This window comes from Orbicella faveolata, unplaced genomic scaffold, assembly GCF_042242905.1.
Source record: "Orbicella faveolata isolate gen_17 unplaced genomic scaffold, um_ofav_v1 contig_47, whole genome shotgun sequence".
In the NCBI taxonomy this organism is placed as follows: domain Eukaryota; kingdom Metazoa; phylum Cnidaria; class Anthozoa; order Scleractinia; family Merulinidae; genus Orbicella; species Orbicella faveolata.
Genome location: NW_028301577.1, coordinates 17,905,001 through 17,922,532, shown reverse-complemented (window position 1 = coordinate 17,922,532; position 17,532 = coordinate 17,905,001). Strand labels below are relative to the sequence as shown.

Below are 17,532 nucleotides of genomic sequence, written 5' to 3'. Positions count from 1 at the left end.
ATAACCGGCGCCAAGGCTGCGAAAACGCACGAGTCTAATAAAGGGGTGATTGTTTTTCGGTTCAGAGTTGGTTCACATCTGATCACTTTGATTTAACCGGCAAGTTGCAACTCATATGACAGAGATCTAGAGCCGGCGATTCTGAATCACTTTCGATCGTACTCAAGCATGCCTAGTGCATTTGATAATACTTGGCGCGACAAACGACACTTCAGCAGCTGAAGGATTAAGCATTGGTCATCATCGGATAATGAACTTTCAATGGCTCTTTGTAGGTAGATAACTACGAACACAAATTAGTCAGTCTTAAAACCGTGTATCATACACAGCTAAACATCAGCCACAGGACAAGCTATAATATTTTCTCAATTTCCTTTGGAAGACCTCAACTCACTGTGGCCGATGCCAGCATAACTGGCATTGGTAATATAGAAAATGAGACTGTTGATAAGTTTATCACTTATTGTAATAATACAACTTTATTAACTCCTCGGTGCGAATAAAATTCATTTCTTGCTGCCATTGACGCATATTTAACAAGGCAGGTGACCATTTTAAAGAAACTAATCTACTGACTGTAGCGTATCGCTTTGAAGTAACACCAACATTTCAGGATTTTTAAACCTGAGGACGTGAAAGGGCTAGGGAAATTTGTGTTTTGCCATTCTTAGTTTCATGGTCACAAGAGGCATAAAATATCCTTTCAAGATTTTTTTCCTGCTCACAAGTTCTGAATATCAAGGAAAGACTTAAAAGGGGTGTTAATGAGCGGAAGGATTCTTTTAAGTCTAGGTACGCGAGTAATTGCAAGTTTGTTTCGCAGTGTCGCTAATACACGATTATGTGGACGGAGTGAAAATAAAAAGTAATTTCACGAGTGTTTTGCAAATTAATGTAATGACCATAATTAGAGACTCGCAAAGGCGAATCGCGTCTGATCTCGGGTCTCACGGGACATCTTGTCGGGAGTTGTTCTTCAATACATAACTAATACCGTTTCTTCAACAAAACGGTTTATGCTGTCTGTTTTCATGTTCCCGGACTTTTTTTGGAGGTCATATGCCTTAAAATTAATTTAGATCCAGGTTGTCAATTTTTACACCTGCAGTTTTTGTAGGCAGCGAAATCGTCATAGCATTTTGAAAAACTGAAAAGGAAAGCCCTTAAGAAATTTAACATCGTGTTTCAGTTCCTTCTGAAGAGCCACTTTTATTCTTTCGGACCATCCATCCCAAATAATTAGGGTAACTAGGGCCCGTCATAAAGTAAAAACATATACATAATTTTTATTTAAAAGTCTCTATGTTTAATTTACTTTACACTCGAAATGTCTACGGCAAAAAAAAAGAAGAAGAAAAAAAACTTTTGCCTGCTCACTCGGCTCCTTGGTTTTCGGTTGCTATGATTCGATGATAAGTCCCTTTTTCAATATTCTACTGCATTACGGCTATTTCTTAGTGCGTTTCTCGTCATTTGGACATAAGCCTTAAAAGCCCTAAAGCTGAATCATTTATGTGTTAGTCGCTGTATTTTCGGAGGGTCTTGACTTTCTGGAAGGTACTGACTTTACCAGATTGAGAGTCGTTTATTTCAGGGGCCAGCCTCTTCGTTCGAAGCAGTTAACTAAACACATTATCAGAGCAGAATTTAAGAAAGTTCTGCACATTACTCGGTCATTGCGCAATTAGCGACATATCTACCTCAAACGTAATTTAAATTTTCTCGTCATGTCGTATACGTAGGCCGAAAAAAATAACATGAATTTGACGTTCGGACTTCCGCAGGTAATATTGCTCAATTCGTTACTCTATTTATGCGCAGCGTGTCGCCAACATACTAATCGAACGTGTCACAGTTTCAATTTTGCAATGTTTTTCAACACTTTTGTTTTCCATTTATCACGGTTAATAACAAGGCACAGCGTTTTTCCTTAGGGTGTCAAGTAGAGTCGTATAATGAGCCTTGAGAGGATTCATTAAACATTAAACGATGCCAAAAGAAATTTATACTCGATGTCACGGTGATGAATTTCAGATCACTTCGCAGTAACACTCAAAGGTCTTCAACATCTTCCATGGCGTTTCTGGTGTGTATTCTGTGCCTCGTGCTCCTTCCATTCCAAGCATTCTGTGATGGCCAACGTAAGTTTAAGTGTAACTAACTTCAAATACGATTTTAATTCCTACAACGGGAAAAGACCAAAACGATATTGAGTCAACAAAACAACTGTTTGATCTTCTTTTGTAACATATACTCTTGAAATGTCAACCTCGACGCCGCAGTTTAGATCTTTTCCCATTTCTTTCGCCTTGTTAGTATTCGTTTGAATTTTTTTTTCTTAAATTGCGAGACGATTGTGTTGCCTTAACAAAGCAACGCAAACTCGTATTAAATTTGACAAGGGGATTACCAGAACGTAAATTTTTTTCGTTGCATTCTATTGAAATATTTAAAATAATCTGCAGTCCTTCTACAAAAATATAAATATTTGCTTTTCTTGAGTTTGACCCTGAAATTGTTTTAAACAGAACAGTTTTAACGACACAATGAAAACGAGTTGCGATCGCAGCTCTTGGCCCGCTCTCAGAATTTTAAAAACAGATCTTTGCAGAATATTACCGCACGCAATTTTAAAGACCTATGGCTGGTGTTCCAAGCCATGTGCTTTTCTTGCAGTAAAATAATCAAAACATGTCACAAAGGGAATCAGGTCTGTCCCAGACTTTTCACATTTAGTTTTTCACATGAAGAGAGGACACCCCCGGCTAAACCATAAACGACTTCTATGACCACGTCTGGCTATCGCGGTTATAAATTAATGCTTATAGCACAGTTTTTTTGCAACTTTTTAATCAAATGTATGAGTGTTTGCAGTGAAATCTTTCTGGAATTGAAAACTTGAACGCTGAAAGACGAAAGCGAGTCATGACGTTGTGATGGCATCGTGTATTTACTGAAGAAGTACATTTTACAGTAACTTATATTATGGAGAGATTTTTTTTTCTTGTAAGCCCACAGCTAGTTATCGATTGACTAGCCACTGGCGTAATTTTGAATGTTGTCAACATGAATGAATTTAGCATGCATTGAACAGTACATCAGCATAGACTAATAATTAAAACCGAAATTAATGAGCACGCGTCGGTCATTTTTACTAAAATGAAATGTAGGAGCTGATAACTTACACGGTTATTTGCTATTAAATGTTTAAACAAAACGTTTTTAGCCAAATTGTCCATTCTGTCGTCATATGTTTGAGATCAAAAACTTGATGAGTCATTTCAGCAAGGCTAAAGACATGTCACTAATACTGTGTCAGCGACGTCGTTTTAATCGAAAATGAATTAAACTTCAGCTAAATGATCAAAATGTCTTACTTGGCATTGCACAGTCATGTCTTAAGATATACCGCTAGGAGGAACGAAATAATATGTTAAACGGAGTGGTGATATCGATCGACTTGAATGGACTCGAGCATGGAAATTATTATCAATGTGTTTTTCAAGTTTCTAGATTTTGCAAATGTTGTTTGGTGTTTCAATTCAAATGTTTAAACTGACACCTGCATGATACCAGAATTGCATTAAAATTTCTATGTTTTGGCAAACTTTATGTTGGGAAACAAACTGTCAAATTTAATTTAACGAATGCACATGCATAAATTACAAATGAATAAATAAAAGTTAGAGTTTTTGCGCGAATTAAGGGACGAATTCACATCAGAAGCTATTGAAAAATCCAATTTTTAATAGGCTTTCTCAATAAAGTCCTCTTGAAAAGATCTGACAACAATTAGGTGAGAATTAGAGCTAAATAATAAAGAGTGCTTTTCTGTAGATTAAAATTTCTTACATTCAGCAACCATTGACTACAACTTTCTTCTGGAGTCGGAAAAGATCACACACTCGTTTGTTTTAGCACTCGATATAACTAAACAGTTCGATGGTTGAATGATGAAGGTTTTTTCGCAGCACAAATTTGGTTGATATAAAACGTTCCTATTTCAAGATCTCTATAGAGACCATACATGTTTCAAGAAAATGTTATTTTTTCGTCATAAATCATTCTCAATAGCTGGCTATTTCCTATTGAGGAACAGTGTTAGTCATATCCATGAACACTTAGAAACACGCACCTTCAATATATATATTAACGTATTGATTATTGTTGAATCCTGAAAAGACCCACTGAGGAGGGGAAAAGTTAAGTATGTACGTATGTCATTGAACAGGCAGCCGAAAATCCTGTGAAATCCTGGAAATTCATTCAAAAACAGGTTTTCATGAACTTACAAACTTAATTGAATCGCTTCATTCATTGAGCTCAAAATGTTTTACGGTCAATACATGTCATTACTCACGTCATGTTTTGTAAACAAACTTTTCCGAATAAGGCCACCTTCATTTAAATGTTGAAACGTACCTATCAACGTAGCTACCAGTTTGATTATCAAAAATGCATTCTCATTGCAAAGACCCATGTTAATTTCAATTTCTTTTCGATAATAAACCCTGACATTTCCTTTTATACTTGTTATCATTTCTAAGACCACAACGGAACTTGGTTTACAAAAGAGTTCCAAATCAAAACGATAAATTGTTCTTTACTGCGACATCAAGAAAAAATTTCGCTGTAGATTTCACTGATCTCTTTCTTTAGGATGATGGTCTGCTGTGATTCACAAATCACAGCAGAACAACATCCTAAAGAAAGAGAGCAAGAAAAAAGCAATACACCTTTCTCGACTGGGCGCTTTTTGGCCCATTTCAGACCATGTGATGATACTCTTGAGAATTCTTCCTGTCAAATTTTCGAATAGTCGTGTGCATAGGAATAAATAATTTTAAGATGGATAAAAGAAAAATTCTCTACAGAATGTCACGCGGTTTGTAATGGGAAAACAAACCGCCCAAGCGAAAAAGGTCTATTAAAGAGAAGGACGAGAGCCTGACAACTTAGGAGGACTGGAGCCGAGCGAGAACATGTAACTCTCAGTTCCAGACCCTTCCATGATGCAATGCGCTCAAATTACTGGATTCCAGCCAACATTAGAGTAAGGTTAGCTAGCATATACGTGGTGCTTTCATATCAAATGAGAAGTGTCTCTTTGCAGAAGCTGAAATGAGCACTTTGAGGAAGAATCTTTCCAAGAATCTCTTCGACAACTACAGGAAAGACTTTTTACCGCGGCTCAATAAATCAGAGCAAGTTAAAGTGTCTTTCGATTTCGAACTCATCACCATCAAAGAAGTGGTAGGTTCACTTTTAATCGTATTCTGCAAATGTGTAAAGATGATCATACGGTTTTTCTCGTTCGATTTGGAAAACATTCGCGTGGAAGAAGTGCCGGAAGATCTTTCTTGAAGCCATTTTTTCTCATTCAAGAAAACTTTTTTCAATTAAATTTCTGCACAAAATTTTTGTCATCATTTTACGTTATAACATTGGCGTAACCACTGGCTTAGAAATTTCCTATTGTCTTTCAACCAATCATAATCTACAATTACGATGTGTAATTTGCACTGGTATTACGCTTTCTGCACTGGTGATACACTTGAAATGCACTGCTCTCAGTCAATCAGAATCGAGTAATTTTTTTCATATATATTATTATATTAAAAAATCCCACGTCCCTCCCCCCGCTCGACCAAAGATAATTAGCCTACATTTTCAAAAGAGGAGTACTGCGTCAGCGGAGAAGTAAAACACTTTTGGCGAGTAAAACATTTTTAGAGTGACCCCTGCGTCAGAAAAAAAAGAAACGCTAATCTCTTGATTTATGACGTTTAGTCCTATTTCAGAATGCTGAGGAGCAGACAATCAGAGCAAAACAAGAAACACTGACACTTTCAGCGTAAACAGTTTAAACATCGCTAAAACATCTTCAGCGTTAACCCTGAGTCAGAGCAGAAAAATAAACGCTAATCTCTTGATGTACGATGTTTATTCCTGTTTCAGAATGCAAAGGAGCAGACAATCACAGTTTATGGTTGGGTTCGACAGGTAATTAGTTCTTTTCTCGCAATACTAGGTGGAATTTCCTTTTCTAATAATAATTGGCTCTATCTATCTAATCTACGTACGAATCCTTCTTAGATATTACTAGTAGCCGGAAGAGGATTTGAGAATATACGACATTCTTGATAGCTTGAGGTAGTACAAACTAAGAAGAAGAAGAGGGTTGAAAATAAAGCACGCTGCGGAGTATTTTTGACGTACTTCAAGTAATACATCAAACAAGAAAGACCGTGTTTCACCGAGGATGTTAACGCTACTTTTAGACGAACTTCGCGGTGTTTGGAAATGTGGCCAAACAGTCTTCAATCTCAAATTTATCTTCTCAATCAAAGCTAAAACTAGGGGGAAATCGTAGAAATAAAATCGCAAAAATCAATGCTAATTAAAATCATGACCTTGACGGTCATGATTTCCTCTGTTAAAACGATGAGTTTGAGAAAATGCTCACTTAATCTAGCCTTGCGCTAGCAGTAGAACGAAGTAAAACTAAGTTGAATCTCACTATGATTACGAACATAAACTTGTCTTTTCCTCACTCAGAAATGGTACAATCCGTTTCTCAAATGGAATCCTTCGGAGTATGGCGGCATCGAAACCATCCACACGAGCGCCGAGACGGTCTGGGTACCAGACATACTCATGTACAACAAGTAAGGAAATCATCATGATAGGCCCTTTGCACGATCCGGGCTGGACTGGTACGAGTTCCTTTGTTTTGGAAGTCCCACTGTGTAACTTGCGTCCCAGCATAATTAATTCCTCACCATGTGACCGTATCGTGCAAAGGGCCTACGAGAGGATCTGCAACGTAGTAGTGTGCTCTTTCAGCAAAATAAATCCATTTTGTTAGATATGAATTAATTAAATTAAATCAATCCACAAATACCTTTTAACTGACCTTGCAATTCAAATAATTGTTTTCGTCGAGAACAATTGCCATTTTAGAATCGATTTCTGTTTCTATTCCTCTGGGACCTCAGGTAATCACTTTGTACTCTGTACTATCCTACAAACAAGTCCCTTTTAACATTTGAGAAAGAGGAACATTCCTTGTATTTTCATGTGCCAAAACCAGCAGGGAAAATGGTTTTTTCTGTCCCTCCACGCGGCTACACCTGTTCAAGTTTGGAGCTGAGAAGCCAGGATCAACTCGCCAAAAGGCCTTCAATCGAATACTTAATCTGGCGATATCATAACTGTCAATCAGTTGAACCTGACGATAGTTTAAATAATACGAGACAGAGCCATTCAAAATCTAAAACAAATCCGTCAGTATTATGTAAATTAAACATACTGTCCGTGTTTCTGCACAAAAAGTTCCGAATCACACAAAAAAAAGGTTCGCGGGAAACAAATTGTTACTAAAAATAGTTCAATCACTCCATATGCATGTTGATGGAATAGTAAATTTGTCAGAGCACTCCTAGTGATGCTGTCCAGGCCAAAGCAATTAACCAATGAAATGCACTATTTTTAGTGTTGACCTTCAAGACCGTATCGGTGGTGGACCAACAACATTCAAAACTAAAGTCATCATGCGATCAAACGGGCAAAACGATTGGACAAGCCCCGCCCTGTTCAAATCCGTCTGCGCTTTAGATGTCACCTACTTCCCTTTTGACATGCAAACGTGTTCGCTCAAGTTCGGCTCTTGGGCTTCAAGCAGCAAGGATATACGCATGTGCCCAGAAAACATGACTGGGATATCCAGTCAGTACGTGAACAATGGCGAATGGGAGATCATCGAGGTCACGTCTAAACGAAACGTTGTCCAGTACCGTTACGAGGCTTTTGATGACGTCACGGTCACCGTAGTGATTGGACGCGTGTATTTCGTGTACTGTGTTAACTTGATCGTCCCGTGCTTTCTCATTTCCACCATGATATTCCTGGGTTTTATTCTCCCTCCAGAGTGCGGAGAGAGGATTGGACTGAGCATCACTGTGCTGCTTGCCATGACAGTTTTCCAGCAGCTCACGTCGAATATTTTCCCTTCGTTTGATTTCCCGCTCCTCGGTCAGTACTATTTTGCCACCAGCGTCGAAATCAGTATTTCACTTCTCGCAACGACCGTGGTTTTGAACTTTACCGCGGGCAAAAACAAGAAAATGCCACGCTGGATGAGAAAGTTGTTACTGGAGTGGACGGCTCGTGTTGTGCTTCTGAGGAAAACCGTCGAAAAAAGCTGTCCAAAACCTAAACACAAGAAATCCATACGAAGAGGAAGCAAACGCGTAACGGAGTACAAAGGCAACCAGACATCCAGGCGAAATGCAGCCTTCGCGGCTATAGACGAAACCACCCCTGGGAATCTTGAGAGAAAGGACGATGGACTTGTCGCTGAACTCAAAAACGTGTTCATAATATCGAAAAATCTTGACTACGCAGGCCTGCGTTACGCAAACTCGGTCCAGACCACAAACTTGAATGGACACAACACTAATGGTGATGACGTCATGCTTAACAACCTCGAATCTGACGGAATAAGGGACAGCGAAAGTACTGTGCCCTTTACTGGGGTCCTGGATGAAAATGGTGAGGAACTGGCAGAATACGAGTTAACCTTACGTCATTGGGAGTGGATCATGGCCGCCAGGGTCCTGGATCGAGCCTTGCTTTGGGTCTCTATAATATGTGGCATAGTGACATTCCTTGCTATTTTTTTGAAGGCGCCTCGCTTTCAGAAAATACTCTTCCGGTCATGAGGAATTGTGCCAAGCTGTCTTAAAAATAGGTTGTGATGTCATAGAGTCTGTAGTACGTCAATCCTCTTGCGCAGCTTTGATTGACAGCAATGCAAATCGACACCAAGATGACATCAAAATATTAAGAGCTACAAAAAACGTATTGGAACTTGGTTTTTTGAGCTACAAAAAACGTATTGGAACTTGGTTTTTTGAGCTACAAAAAAACGTGTTGGAACTTGGTTTTTTGAGCTACAAAAAACGTATTGGAACTTGGTTTTTGAGCGTAAAAGTATTCGATTACAAGAACCAAATGGAGATTTTACAAACTGTAATTTTACATTTGATTTTCACTCCGATGAAACAATCAAATGGTTCGTTTGCTATGCTTTCTAAACTCATCTTTTTAAGAAAACTTGTTATTCTTAGCGATTTTTACTTTCTATTACTTTCTTAAATGCACATTTTTAATTATTAAGATTAGTACAGCTCATTTTGGCGAATTGTACAGCGCCTAGAGCAGGCATGGATAGGCGCTATATAAATATTTATTTATTATTATATTATTATTATTATTATTATTATTATTATTATTACGATAGCCCGTCATCTCAACTCATTCGATTACAGAATAAAGCAGTTAGAATAATGAACGATGTTCCTTTACAAGTTTCTATTACTCCTCATTATGTTAATTTAGGTTTACTTAAATTTCGTGATATTGTTAAATTATAAACATGTTTATTGATGTATGAACATATCAGTGACAATAAGCCTTGTAATTTTTTAATATCTCTCGTACTTGTGCAACATAATTATTCTACACGAAGTGCATCTACCCAGCAATTGTTTGTTCCTCACTTTAGAATAAACATAAGGAAGTTTTGCCCCACCGTTATTGGTAAATACTACTGGAATGACCTCCCTCCTTCTGTTCGAAGTATTTCATCTAAACCTCTCTTTAAGAAGGCGCTTTATAAATATTATTTTGCTCAGTATTAAATTTAGTTGATTGCAGTCATGGTGTGTATGTTGTGTGCTTGTGTGTGTTTGTGTTTAAAAAATGGTAATATACAGTATTTTAAGGGCCTTGATTAGTCTCACTATATTGTGCCCTTCTCCATTTCGTGCTTTATTTAATATCTTTAAATATCTTTAAAGAAAGATATCTTCTAATGTAATAAAACTTTGTAATATAAAAAAATATCTTTGTAATATAATAATAAATGGAGGAAATAAATCAAAACAAAAAAACAAAACAAAAACAAAATCAATCCTCCCAGAGCAACCGGTGCTAACTTAGAATTTATCTATGTAACTAAGCTGTCGTTTTCAGGCTTACTGTACAAGTTCCCAGGCCGTGAAATGACTTGTGAAGCACTGCAAAGCACATCATCAGTTATCTTAATCCAGTGCTAAAGAAGGGGGTACTCCCAAAGCTTTGGTATGGTTTGGAGCACATTTAAAAGTTATCTTCATTATAGGACCGCTTTCTAATGAGTGGGTGGCTCAGTGACCTAAGGATTGGCGTGTTATTCGTCGAATGCAGTGATCTGATCTGGGTGCCGGGGTCTTTGTGTTGTGCTGTTTGATAAGACTCACAATAGTTCCCTCTACCCTCTTTTCCATACTACTAAAAACTTTTCGTATACGTACAAGTTCCTACTGAACGCCTGTTGTCACGCAAGACTGGGCTGAGAAATTCACTTCTCCGAGTACAAGAAACAGAGATAACAAAATATCACTCTTTTATTTTTATAAAATATATTCACACGTCGGTGTCTGTGCCCAGTTGACACCATTAAAATACATTATACATCACTACATAGGCTTGTTTTTTTCCATAAAAATAATTATCAATGCCATTTTTTGAATTCGTTAATTTATAATTTGAGGGATCATGATTTGCAAGAAGCTTTTTCCATCAGTCAGTCAGAAAATACAGCGGGTGCTCACGAATACTCGCGAAGACTTCGACTGTACCATTCGAACCACTGCAAGAAAAAATACAGGCTTACGATATGGTAAAGACGGTAGTTCACGGTTATAACGTAATCAGAAATGATTAAGAATGCCAAATTCTTGTATCTTCATCATGTCTCATCTCCAAGTCGTTTAGCTTGCATTTTCACAAATTAAGTTACAGACGGATGTCCGCGCCCCTGATATAACAGACCAGCTGCACCGTTCTGCCGCACATGCGTGGAATTTCCCATCAAGGGACTAATGCCCACGACCCCCACAGCACTTCGATCTTTGTCGCCTTTCTTTTTCTTCTTCTTCTTTTTTTCTCTTCTCCACTCCTGTAATTAAAATGGACACTCGTAACTGCGCCGCTTTAAGGTTACAGTATACCTTCAGATCGGCAATTTTCTTCAAATTTGGATTTTTGGTTCAAACTAATGGTCGAAGAGTAATCTCTAATTTCTGAAAACAAAATTGAAAAAAACCTAATATTGGCGGAGAAATGGATGTTTTACGTTATGGCCGGAAGTAAAAGTTCCCTCTTGATTGACAGCCCTATAAAGTGTATGCAATCAACCGAGACTACTTTCGCGGGAATATTACCGATATAGATACCACGAATTGGCTGGCTACTCAGTTAATCAGCATTGTTAATCCAAGCATTTTTCGTGTTAGATGTAATTCTATTAAGTTACAAGTAAACATGGACCACGGAAAAGTCCGTTTACCAGTTCGAAAGAGCGAAGCATGAATAAAAATACATCAATGAGTGAAGCAGCGAAAGTTGGCCTCGCGGATGAAGCTACGGACGTATCAAGCGGGCAAAAAGATCGAGTCAAGAGAAGAGAAAGGTTGTGTAAAATTTGGGAACTCGACAGCGATAACAGCGATGTTTACAGTGACTCTTTTGTTGAGTTCGATACCGATGAATCGTCCAACTCATTGAGATCCATTGTAATATTATCCATGCACATTTGCTTTGCCGCGCTTTCTTTTGTTTGTTCTCGTCGCCCTGCTACTCTAACGTTCGTATCCTTTTTCGTCTTCCCCATTTTGCCAAACCAGCTTCAAGAAAAACCCAGCTGCAGAAAAATTATCTCTCCGCCTTGAGCACATTGCGAAACGCAAGGTTTTTTTTTGCAGATTCACGCGTAAATTTCACCGCGAGTTAATGGTAGTAAATTTTCCAAGCGCTGATTGGCTCAGTGATCTGAGAACCCAGTTGAAGGCGTTTGTGGGCGGAGTTTGTTTGCGAAGTAAGATATTTTTCTTAGCGCTGTTTTCTCGGATAAATTTTTTCACTTGAAGCAGACACTTTAAAGAGTTACAACTCAAACGGAATTTGTTTGTTTGCCCTCAAATTTGGACAGTAGCTAGGTTAACATATAAAAAACAAAAACGTGTCTGCGAATTGTTTATTTCGAAATATTTTTTCTCCGAGAGCGATTTTTGTACGATCACTTCACATTTTTTTAATCCTATTTCGAAAATGTTCTGTAACTTTTTACTACAATTGAATATGGAAAAACGCAGACACGCTTTTTTAGTGCTTTTTGTCCTGAAACCGAGGAAAAAAATAAATTGGCGAAAAACAAAATTCGCTTTGACTTGTAGCTTCCAAAAGGTGATTAGGACGCTTGCATTTGGTGACCGTGAAAAAATTGGCAATTCATTTTATTTCAAAATTTTTGGTATGGTTTGATAGCCAGCTCTATAAGCTTTAATTTGATATAGGGGCTTAGGTATCTACAGCTTAAACCGAACGCGCTACATCGCTTGGACGCGAGACACCCCTGAAGGTATACGGTAACCTTAAGGCAACGTGATCCTAGTTGGACCACTCGGTATCGCTACCTGGCATAACATACCCGGGTATCATCGAGCCCTGAAGTTCTTATGACAGCAAGTGTAGCGTGTTTCAAGCTCCCAGATTGTAAATCACGGTGACAAATGGAACATTAACGAACACAATAAACTGTAAAGGAAAATACAGAGTGCATTTCTACTCAGATTCAGATTAGAATCACTTACTCAAAACACCTCCACTGCCAATCTGCGGTCCTCCAGTTCTTTTTCCGTGAGTCTCTAGTTCACGAAGGATTGCTTGTTCAAATGTTATGGCTGCTATACGACGGAAAAGCTCTGTGACATTCTCACCTACGAATTTAATAGCTATCATTAATTATTGAGAGTCTACCAGGTATATTGGCAAAGAAAAGGAAAACTTGTGTAGAAAAAAAGCTAGTAAAATAGATGAACAAACGCAAAGAGAATTGTAAAAAATATAAATTTGTGTTTCAAGATTTGATCGTCTTTCAGCGCACTCCCTGCCACGATTCTTTCGCTAAATGCGTGTCTTATCATTTATGTAGTAAATGTCTTCATCAAATAAGAATTTCCAACCATGCAGAAATCTGTGCTTTCCGAAAAAAAAAAAAAAAAGAAAGAGAAAAGAAAAAACTATTGAAATACTGTTACATCTTTTTTGGGATTGTGCCAGTGTCCAAACCTATCATCAAACCATTCACGGTTACAATTGCTCACTTCAACATCACGTTAACTCATGTAACGTTGTTTTAATCGTTCCTACTTGCTTGAGATTAGTCAACAGTGCCGAACATAGACTTGTACTTTGTACTTAAGAGAAGCAGGCTACTGTACTTCGAAACTTTTCAAATATTTCAAGTTATTCATAGCGAATGCGACCTCGACGTTCTTTTCCTTCTTAATTTTCTTTCATATCAGTAGTATAAAAAGTACATGAATGCACTTTTTTCCAACGTAAAAATGATGTTGTAAATTACAGGGTGCACGTTTTTCCCTCTGCAAGTAAACTAACTTTTTCTTTATTTGTTTTTCAACAAAGATGTAACGTAACGATACGAAGTAACAAAACAAAAGTGAGAAATGTATTGTAATATTACATTGTACGTAAGGCATTGTTCGTAACAATAGTATTTTAAGAATTAAAGTTATAAAGCATTATGATAATAAAGCAAATACATGATCTATTGTAATGCAGTAACACATCCTGAGCAAGTACTGTAAACAGTATGATTTAATAATAATTATATATAATACTAGTAATATTCAAGATTAGAGCAGTGCGTTCACGCCCGTACTTTGCATGTTTGATCTACTTTGGTGGCGTTCGAAACTAAGTTTGATCGAATGTCAGACAACGATCTGCACGTGAAGTTGAACTAGCGATGAATAGCTTATAGCCTACGATAAATTAACTTGCACTGGACAAAATATTTTCCAGGAAATAAAATTTGAACTGTTGTCGACAATTAGAACTCAATTTCAGATCGCCAACAATTGTAACAAATATTTCTTGAGACAATCAAGTTTTGATCAGCGACCCTGCAAGACAGCGCGTCGCCAAATGTTTTTAAATTTTGCGTTTGTATTTGTTTACATTGCTAGAATTTACATTTTGTTCAGTTTCACAAATGAAAAAGGTGAATTAACCATTCTGACTACAAAACACGGCCTTTTAGCGAGTTACACAACACGGGAAGTTTGTTTTCTGACAACCAATGAATTTGCTGAGCTACAAATCGAAAAATGTATTTTCTGACCACAGATCTGAGGGTCACCATGGCCAGTTGCCTTGCTACACGGAAGATTTGTTTTCTTACCCCAAGTCATGGCCATTTGCCGTCGCCGAGCTACAAAACATTCTTTCCTGATGACGCAGGCTCAGTTACTTGTTGTCGAAGGATAGCGAGTCAAAATACATGCAGTTTTGCAGAAGTCATACACACTTTCTTCCAATCTATACGGCGAATACGTGACTGTGTGCTTTGGAGTAATAGAGTTTGAGGAGCAAGCAAAACAAAAGTCTCTGGAGAAAAACTCCAGAGGTACGGACGAGAACCAACAACATACTGGGCAACCCGAAAACACTAACCCCCGGTCCGCGGACCCCTCTACGGATCGGGTCCGCGGACGACCTATGGACCCGCCCACGGACTACCCCTACTGACCCCCTCTAAGGACCAACCCCCAAAATGGAATAAAAATAATAAATATTTCAGTTACGGGTTGCTGAATAGATTACTCGTGTCGGCGAAATTTCGAACGTTACATTCTGCAAATTTATCAGACTTGGGTTCAGGCTCAGGCGCAATTTATATCATTACACATTGCCATTTCCTTTGCCATTTTGTCCATCCCATTTTCACGTGGGTTCGTGAACTCCTTCCAGGCTTCACAATTTGCTCAGCGGAATTACAGATATTATTATACATTGAACTCACTATCTCTTTTCTGATTGGTCGAAAGCGCACAGTGAATTTTCGAAATCAGCGCCTGTGACGTCATCTCTGCAGATTATACAATAATCATGTCAAGGACATTCAAGGTCACGGGTAATCATGTCAAGTTCGCACGCTTTGTGTTGTCAGTAAAGAAGCAAAAACATGACTTCCATTTTCTTCGTTCAATGTATAATAAAACAATTATTTTTGTGATAATGATATCCAGAATAATCAAGGTCTTGGTAAGGGTTATCAGCCTCTGCCTTCGGCTTCGGCTGATAACCCCTACGTTGACCTTGATTATTCTGGATATCATGAAAACCTCATCCAATAGTTGTTTATAAACAAGCTTAAACGACCTAAAAACACATCTTTCATACCCAGATTGAGCCAGGAATGGAAGGTAAGAACTTTCCTTCTTTTTGCCATCGGCATCTCCTTACACTGAAAACAGCTTTTAGGCAATTTTTTTTTGAGGGGGGAGGGGGGGGGGGGGTGTTAAAAACACTCGAAATTTCCCCGACACGAGTAATCTATTAGACAACCCAAAGACGAAATCTTTATTTATTATTTTTACACTATTTTGGGGTGGTCCGTAGAGCAGGTCCATAGGGGTAGTCCACGGACCCGGTCCGTAATGGAGTTCCGCGGACCGGGGATCAGTGTTTTCGGGTTACCCCAACATACTCAACCCACATGTGACACTGGATCCAGGATTGGAACCTGAAGCACACTGGTGAGAGGCGAGAACTCTTATCAGTGTACCACTCCTACCCCCAATCCTAGGCTATTGCCTGTTCATGAACAGATAAAACAAAATGATTAACAAGATTACAAAACTCCAACGCGAACGAGAAAGTACCTGATTTGGATGAAACACTCCAGTATTCTGCATTGATGTCTTCTGCTACTTTTAAGGCACTCATCTCCATCTGTGAGAAGTTAGTGTCTTTCTGTGGTAATAAATTCAGCCAAGTTACAAATTGTGTTTTTAACACAAGATGTTTAACACAACTGAATGCCCCCTTGCCAGGTTCCTGTACAGCTTTCTCCCAGGCCTTCACGGGAAATTGAACGAGACGAACGCCCACTTTTCGCCCCAGACATGACGTAAAAACGATTGACTGAGGCGAAATATTGAGGCCTAGGAACTAGGCAAGATGCCTCCACCATCCGTCCCCATCACATTGCAACTAATAAGAATTACTTTAACCAAATCGGCAATTAGCCAATCAGAAGCCTTGTCTACTGCTAGGTGTAGCTAAGCGCATTGACCACTATAAATAACAACATTTGAACATTTTTTTGAACTGCCAAGTCACTGACACCAGATTTTCGGCCCAATTTGGCTAAAGTAAATCACTAATTGTACCTTTTCTGATATGCTTCAAGCAAATCAGCCTTGTTTGGTCTTGCATGGGTATTTGGCTCATTAATAGGTCATTCTGCATCCTACCAAAATACAAACCATGGCTGGACCAAACTCACCTGGCATGCTGCCAAAGCCTACCAACAGGTACAATTATTGAGTCCAGTTGACAAACTATCATAAATTATAATTAATACAGATAATTATCATCTATCTTCTGTTGCAAATAATAATTATCAGCAATTTAATGCCTTTTTTGCACAATGACTTCTACAACAATTCAACAGGTTCGTTTACTTCTGCTTTCCTTTGCATTATCCCCATGAATGTTTACCATAGTTTATTTTTTCTCTTGATCCTGCAGCAAGCAATATTGACCTGACCATAAGCACCCCATTTGAACTGTGTACAGTTTTAAAAGAAAATCAGCCATACAGCAGAAATATTGAAAAAATGGGAAGAAGTAAAACCCTACTTACACAGAGATCCTTCTTGGAGCCTACAAGGAAAATTTCAGGACATGTTGTCGTGTTTTGTTCCAAAGCCTCTTCCAGCCATTGTCTGTATCAAACAAAAAAATTGTGCATTTAGCCTAGTCTGGGGAAGAGACAAAAGAGGTATCTTAAACTACCAGGAATCCTGCCCCCCGTCTTGCCGAACTGCTACTGAATTAGACTAATCTGCTTAACATTGACATTCTTAACACAGTTTTTTTTTTTCACCAGCCTAAGTAAAGCTGCAGAACCTGTCTTGAAAATTGGAGACTGATTTCTCTCACCAATGTTGACACTAAAATAGCATCCAAAGTAATAGCAACACGAATTACTAAAATTTTACCGGAGATAATCCACAGCAATCAGACTGGATATGTTTCAGGTCGATACATACATGCAGGTGAAGCAGCTAGATCAATTCTAGATGTCATGGAATACACTGAAACATTCGATATCCTGGGTATATTATTATTCATAGTTTTTGAAAAGGCATTCAACAGCCTTGAATGGAACTTTAAATACTTAGAAATTTTCGGCTTTGGTCACAGTCTTGTAAGATGGGTGGAACATTTTATAGTAATGTATCCAGCTGCATTATAAACAATGGATCTTTTTCAGCTAATTTTGAGTTAAGCAGAAGTGTTAGGCAAGGGGATCCTCTGTCACCATATCTATCTGTGATCGCAATTGAAACTTCAGCTACTGCAATCCGAACTAGTATCGATATTAAAGGAATT

The 17,532-nt window shown here is 38.3% G+C and overlaps 2 protein-coding genes across 2 annotated transcripts in view; one reads left to right on the top strand and one right to left on the bottom strand.

The window, feature by feature from the left end:
* The first annotated feature begins 1,704 nt into the window (after nt 1–1,704).
* On the top strand, nt 1,705–9,972 carry LOC110041773 (neuronal acetylcholine receptor subunit alpha-10-like). The gene is made up of 5 exons (XM_020747105.2): nt 1,705–2,141; nt 5,114–5,253; nt 5,959–6,003; nt 6,559–6,668; nt 7,496–9,972. Exons 1-5 carry the CDS (start codon nt 2,024–2,026, stop codon nt 8,721–8,723), a joined length of 1,641 nt encoding a protein of 546 aa, XP_020602764.2. The 5' UTR covers nt 1,705–2,023; the 3' UTR covers nt 8,724–9,972.
* A 461-nt stretch (nt 9,973–10,433) lies between these two features.
* Nucleotides 10,434–17,532, bottom strand: part of LOC110041786 (ras-related protein Rab-34-like) — a 24,668-nt gene continuing 17,569 nt past the window's right edge. The window contains exons 7-10 of the mRNA XM_020747119.2: nt 16,781–16,862; nt 15,795–15,885; nt 12,699–12,824; nt 10,434–11,005 (exon numbers count right to left, since the gene is read on the bottom strand). Of these exons, the coding sequence (XP_020602778.1) occupies nt 10,926–11,005; nt 12,699–12,824; nt 15,795–15,885; nt 16,781–16,862 (379 nt within the window). The 3' untranslated portion in view covers nt 10,434–10,925. The remainder of the gene's footprint in view (nt 11,006–12,698; nt 12,825–15,794; nt 15,886–16,780; nt 16,863–17,532) is intronic.

Excerpts from the sequence above, each read along its gene's own strand:
- LOC110041773 (XM_020747105.2), top strand. The coding sequence starts at position 2,024 with ATGAATTTCAGATCACTTCGCAGTAACACTCAAAGGTCTTCAACATCT. Across the intron at positions 5,254-5,958 it reads TCATCACCATCAAAGAAGTG|AATGCAAAGGAGCAGACAAT; the intron begins GTAGGTTCACTT and ends TTCCTGTTTCAG. Across the intron at positions 6,004-6,558 it reads TTTATGGTTGGGTTCGACAG|AAATGGTACAATCCGTTTCT; the intron begins GTAATTAGTTCT and ends TTCCTCACTCAG.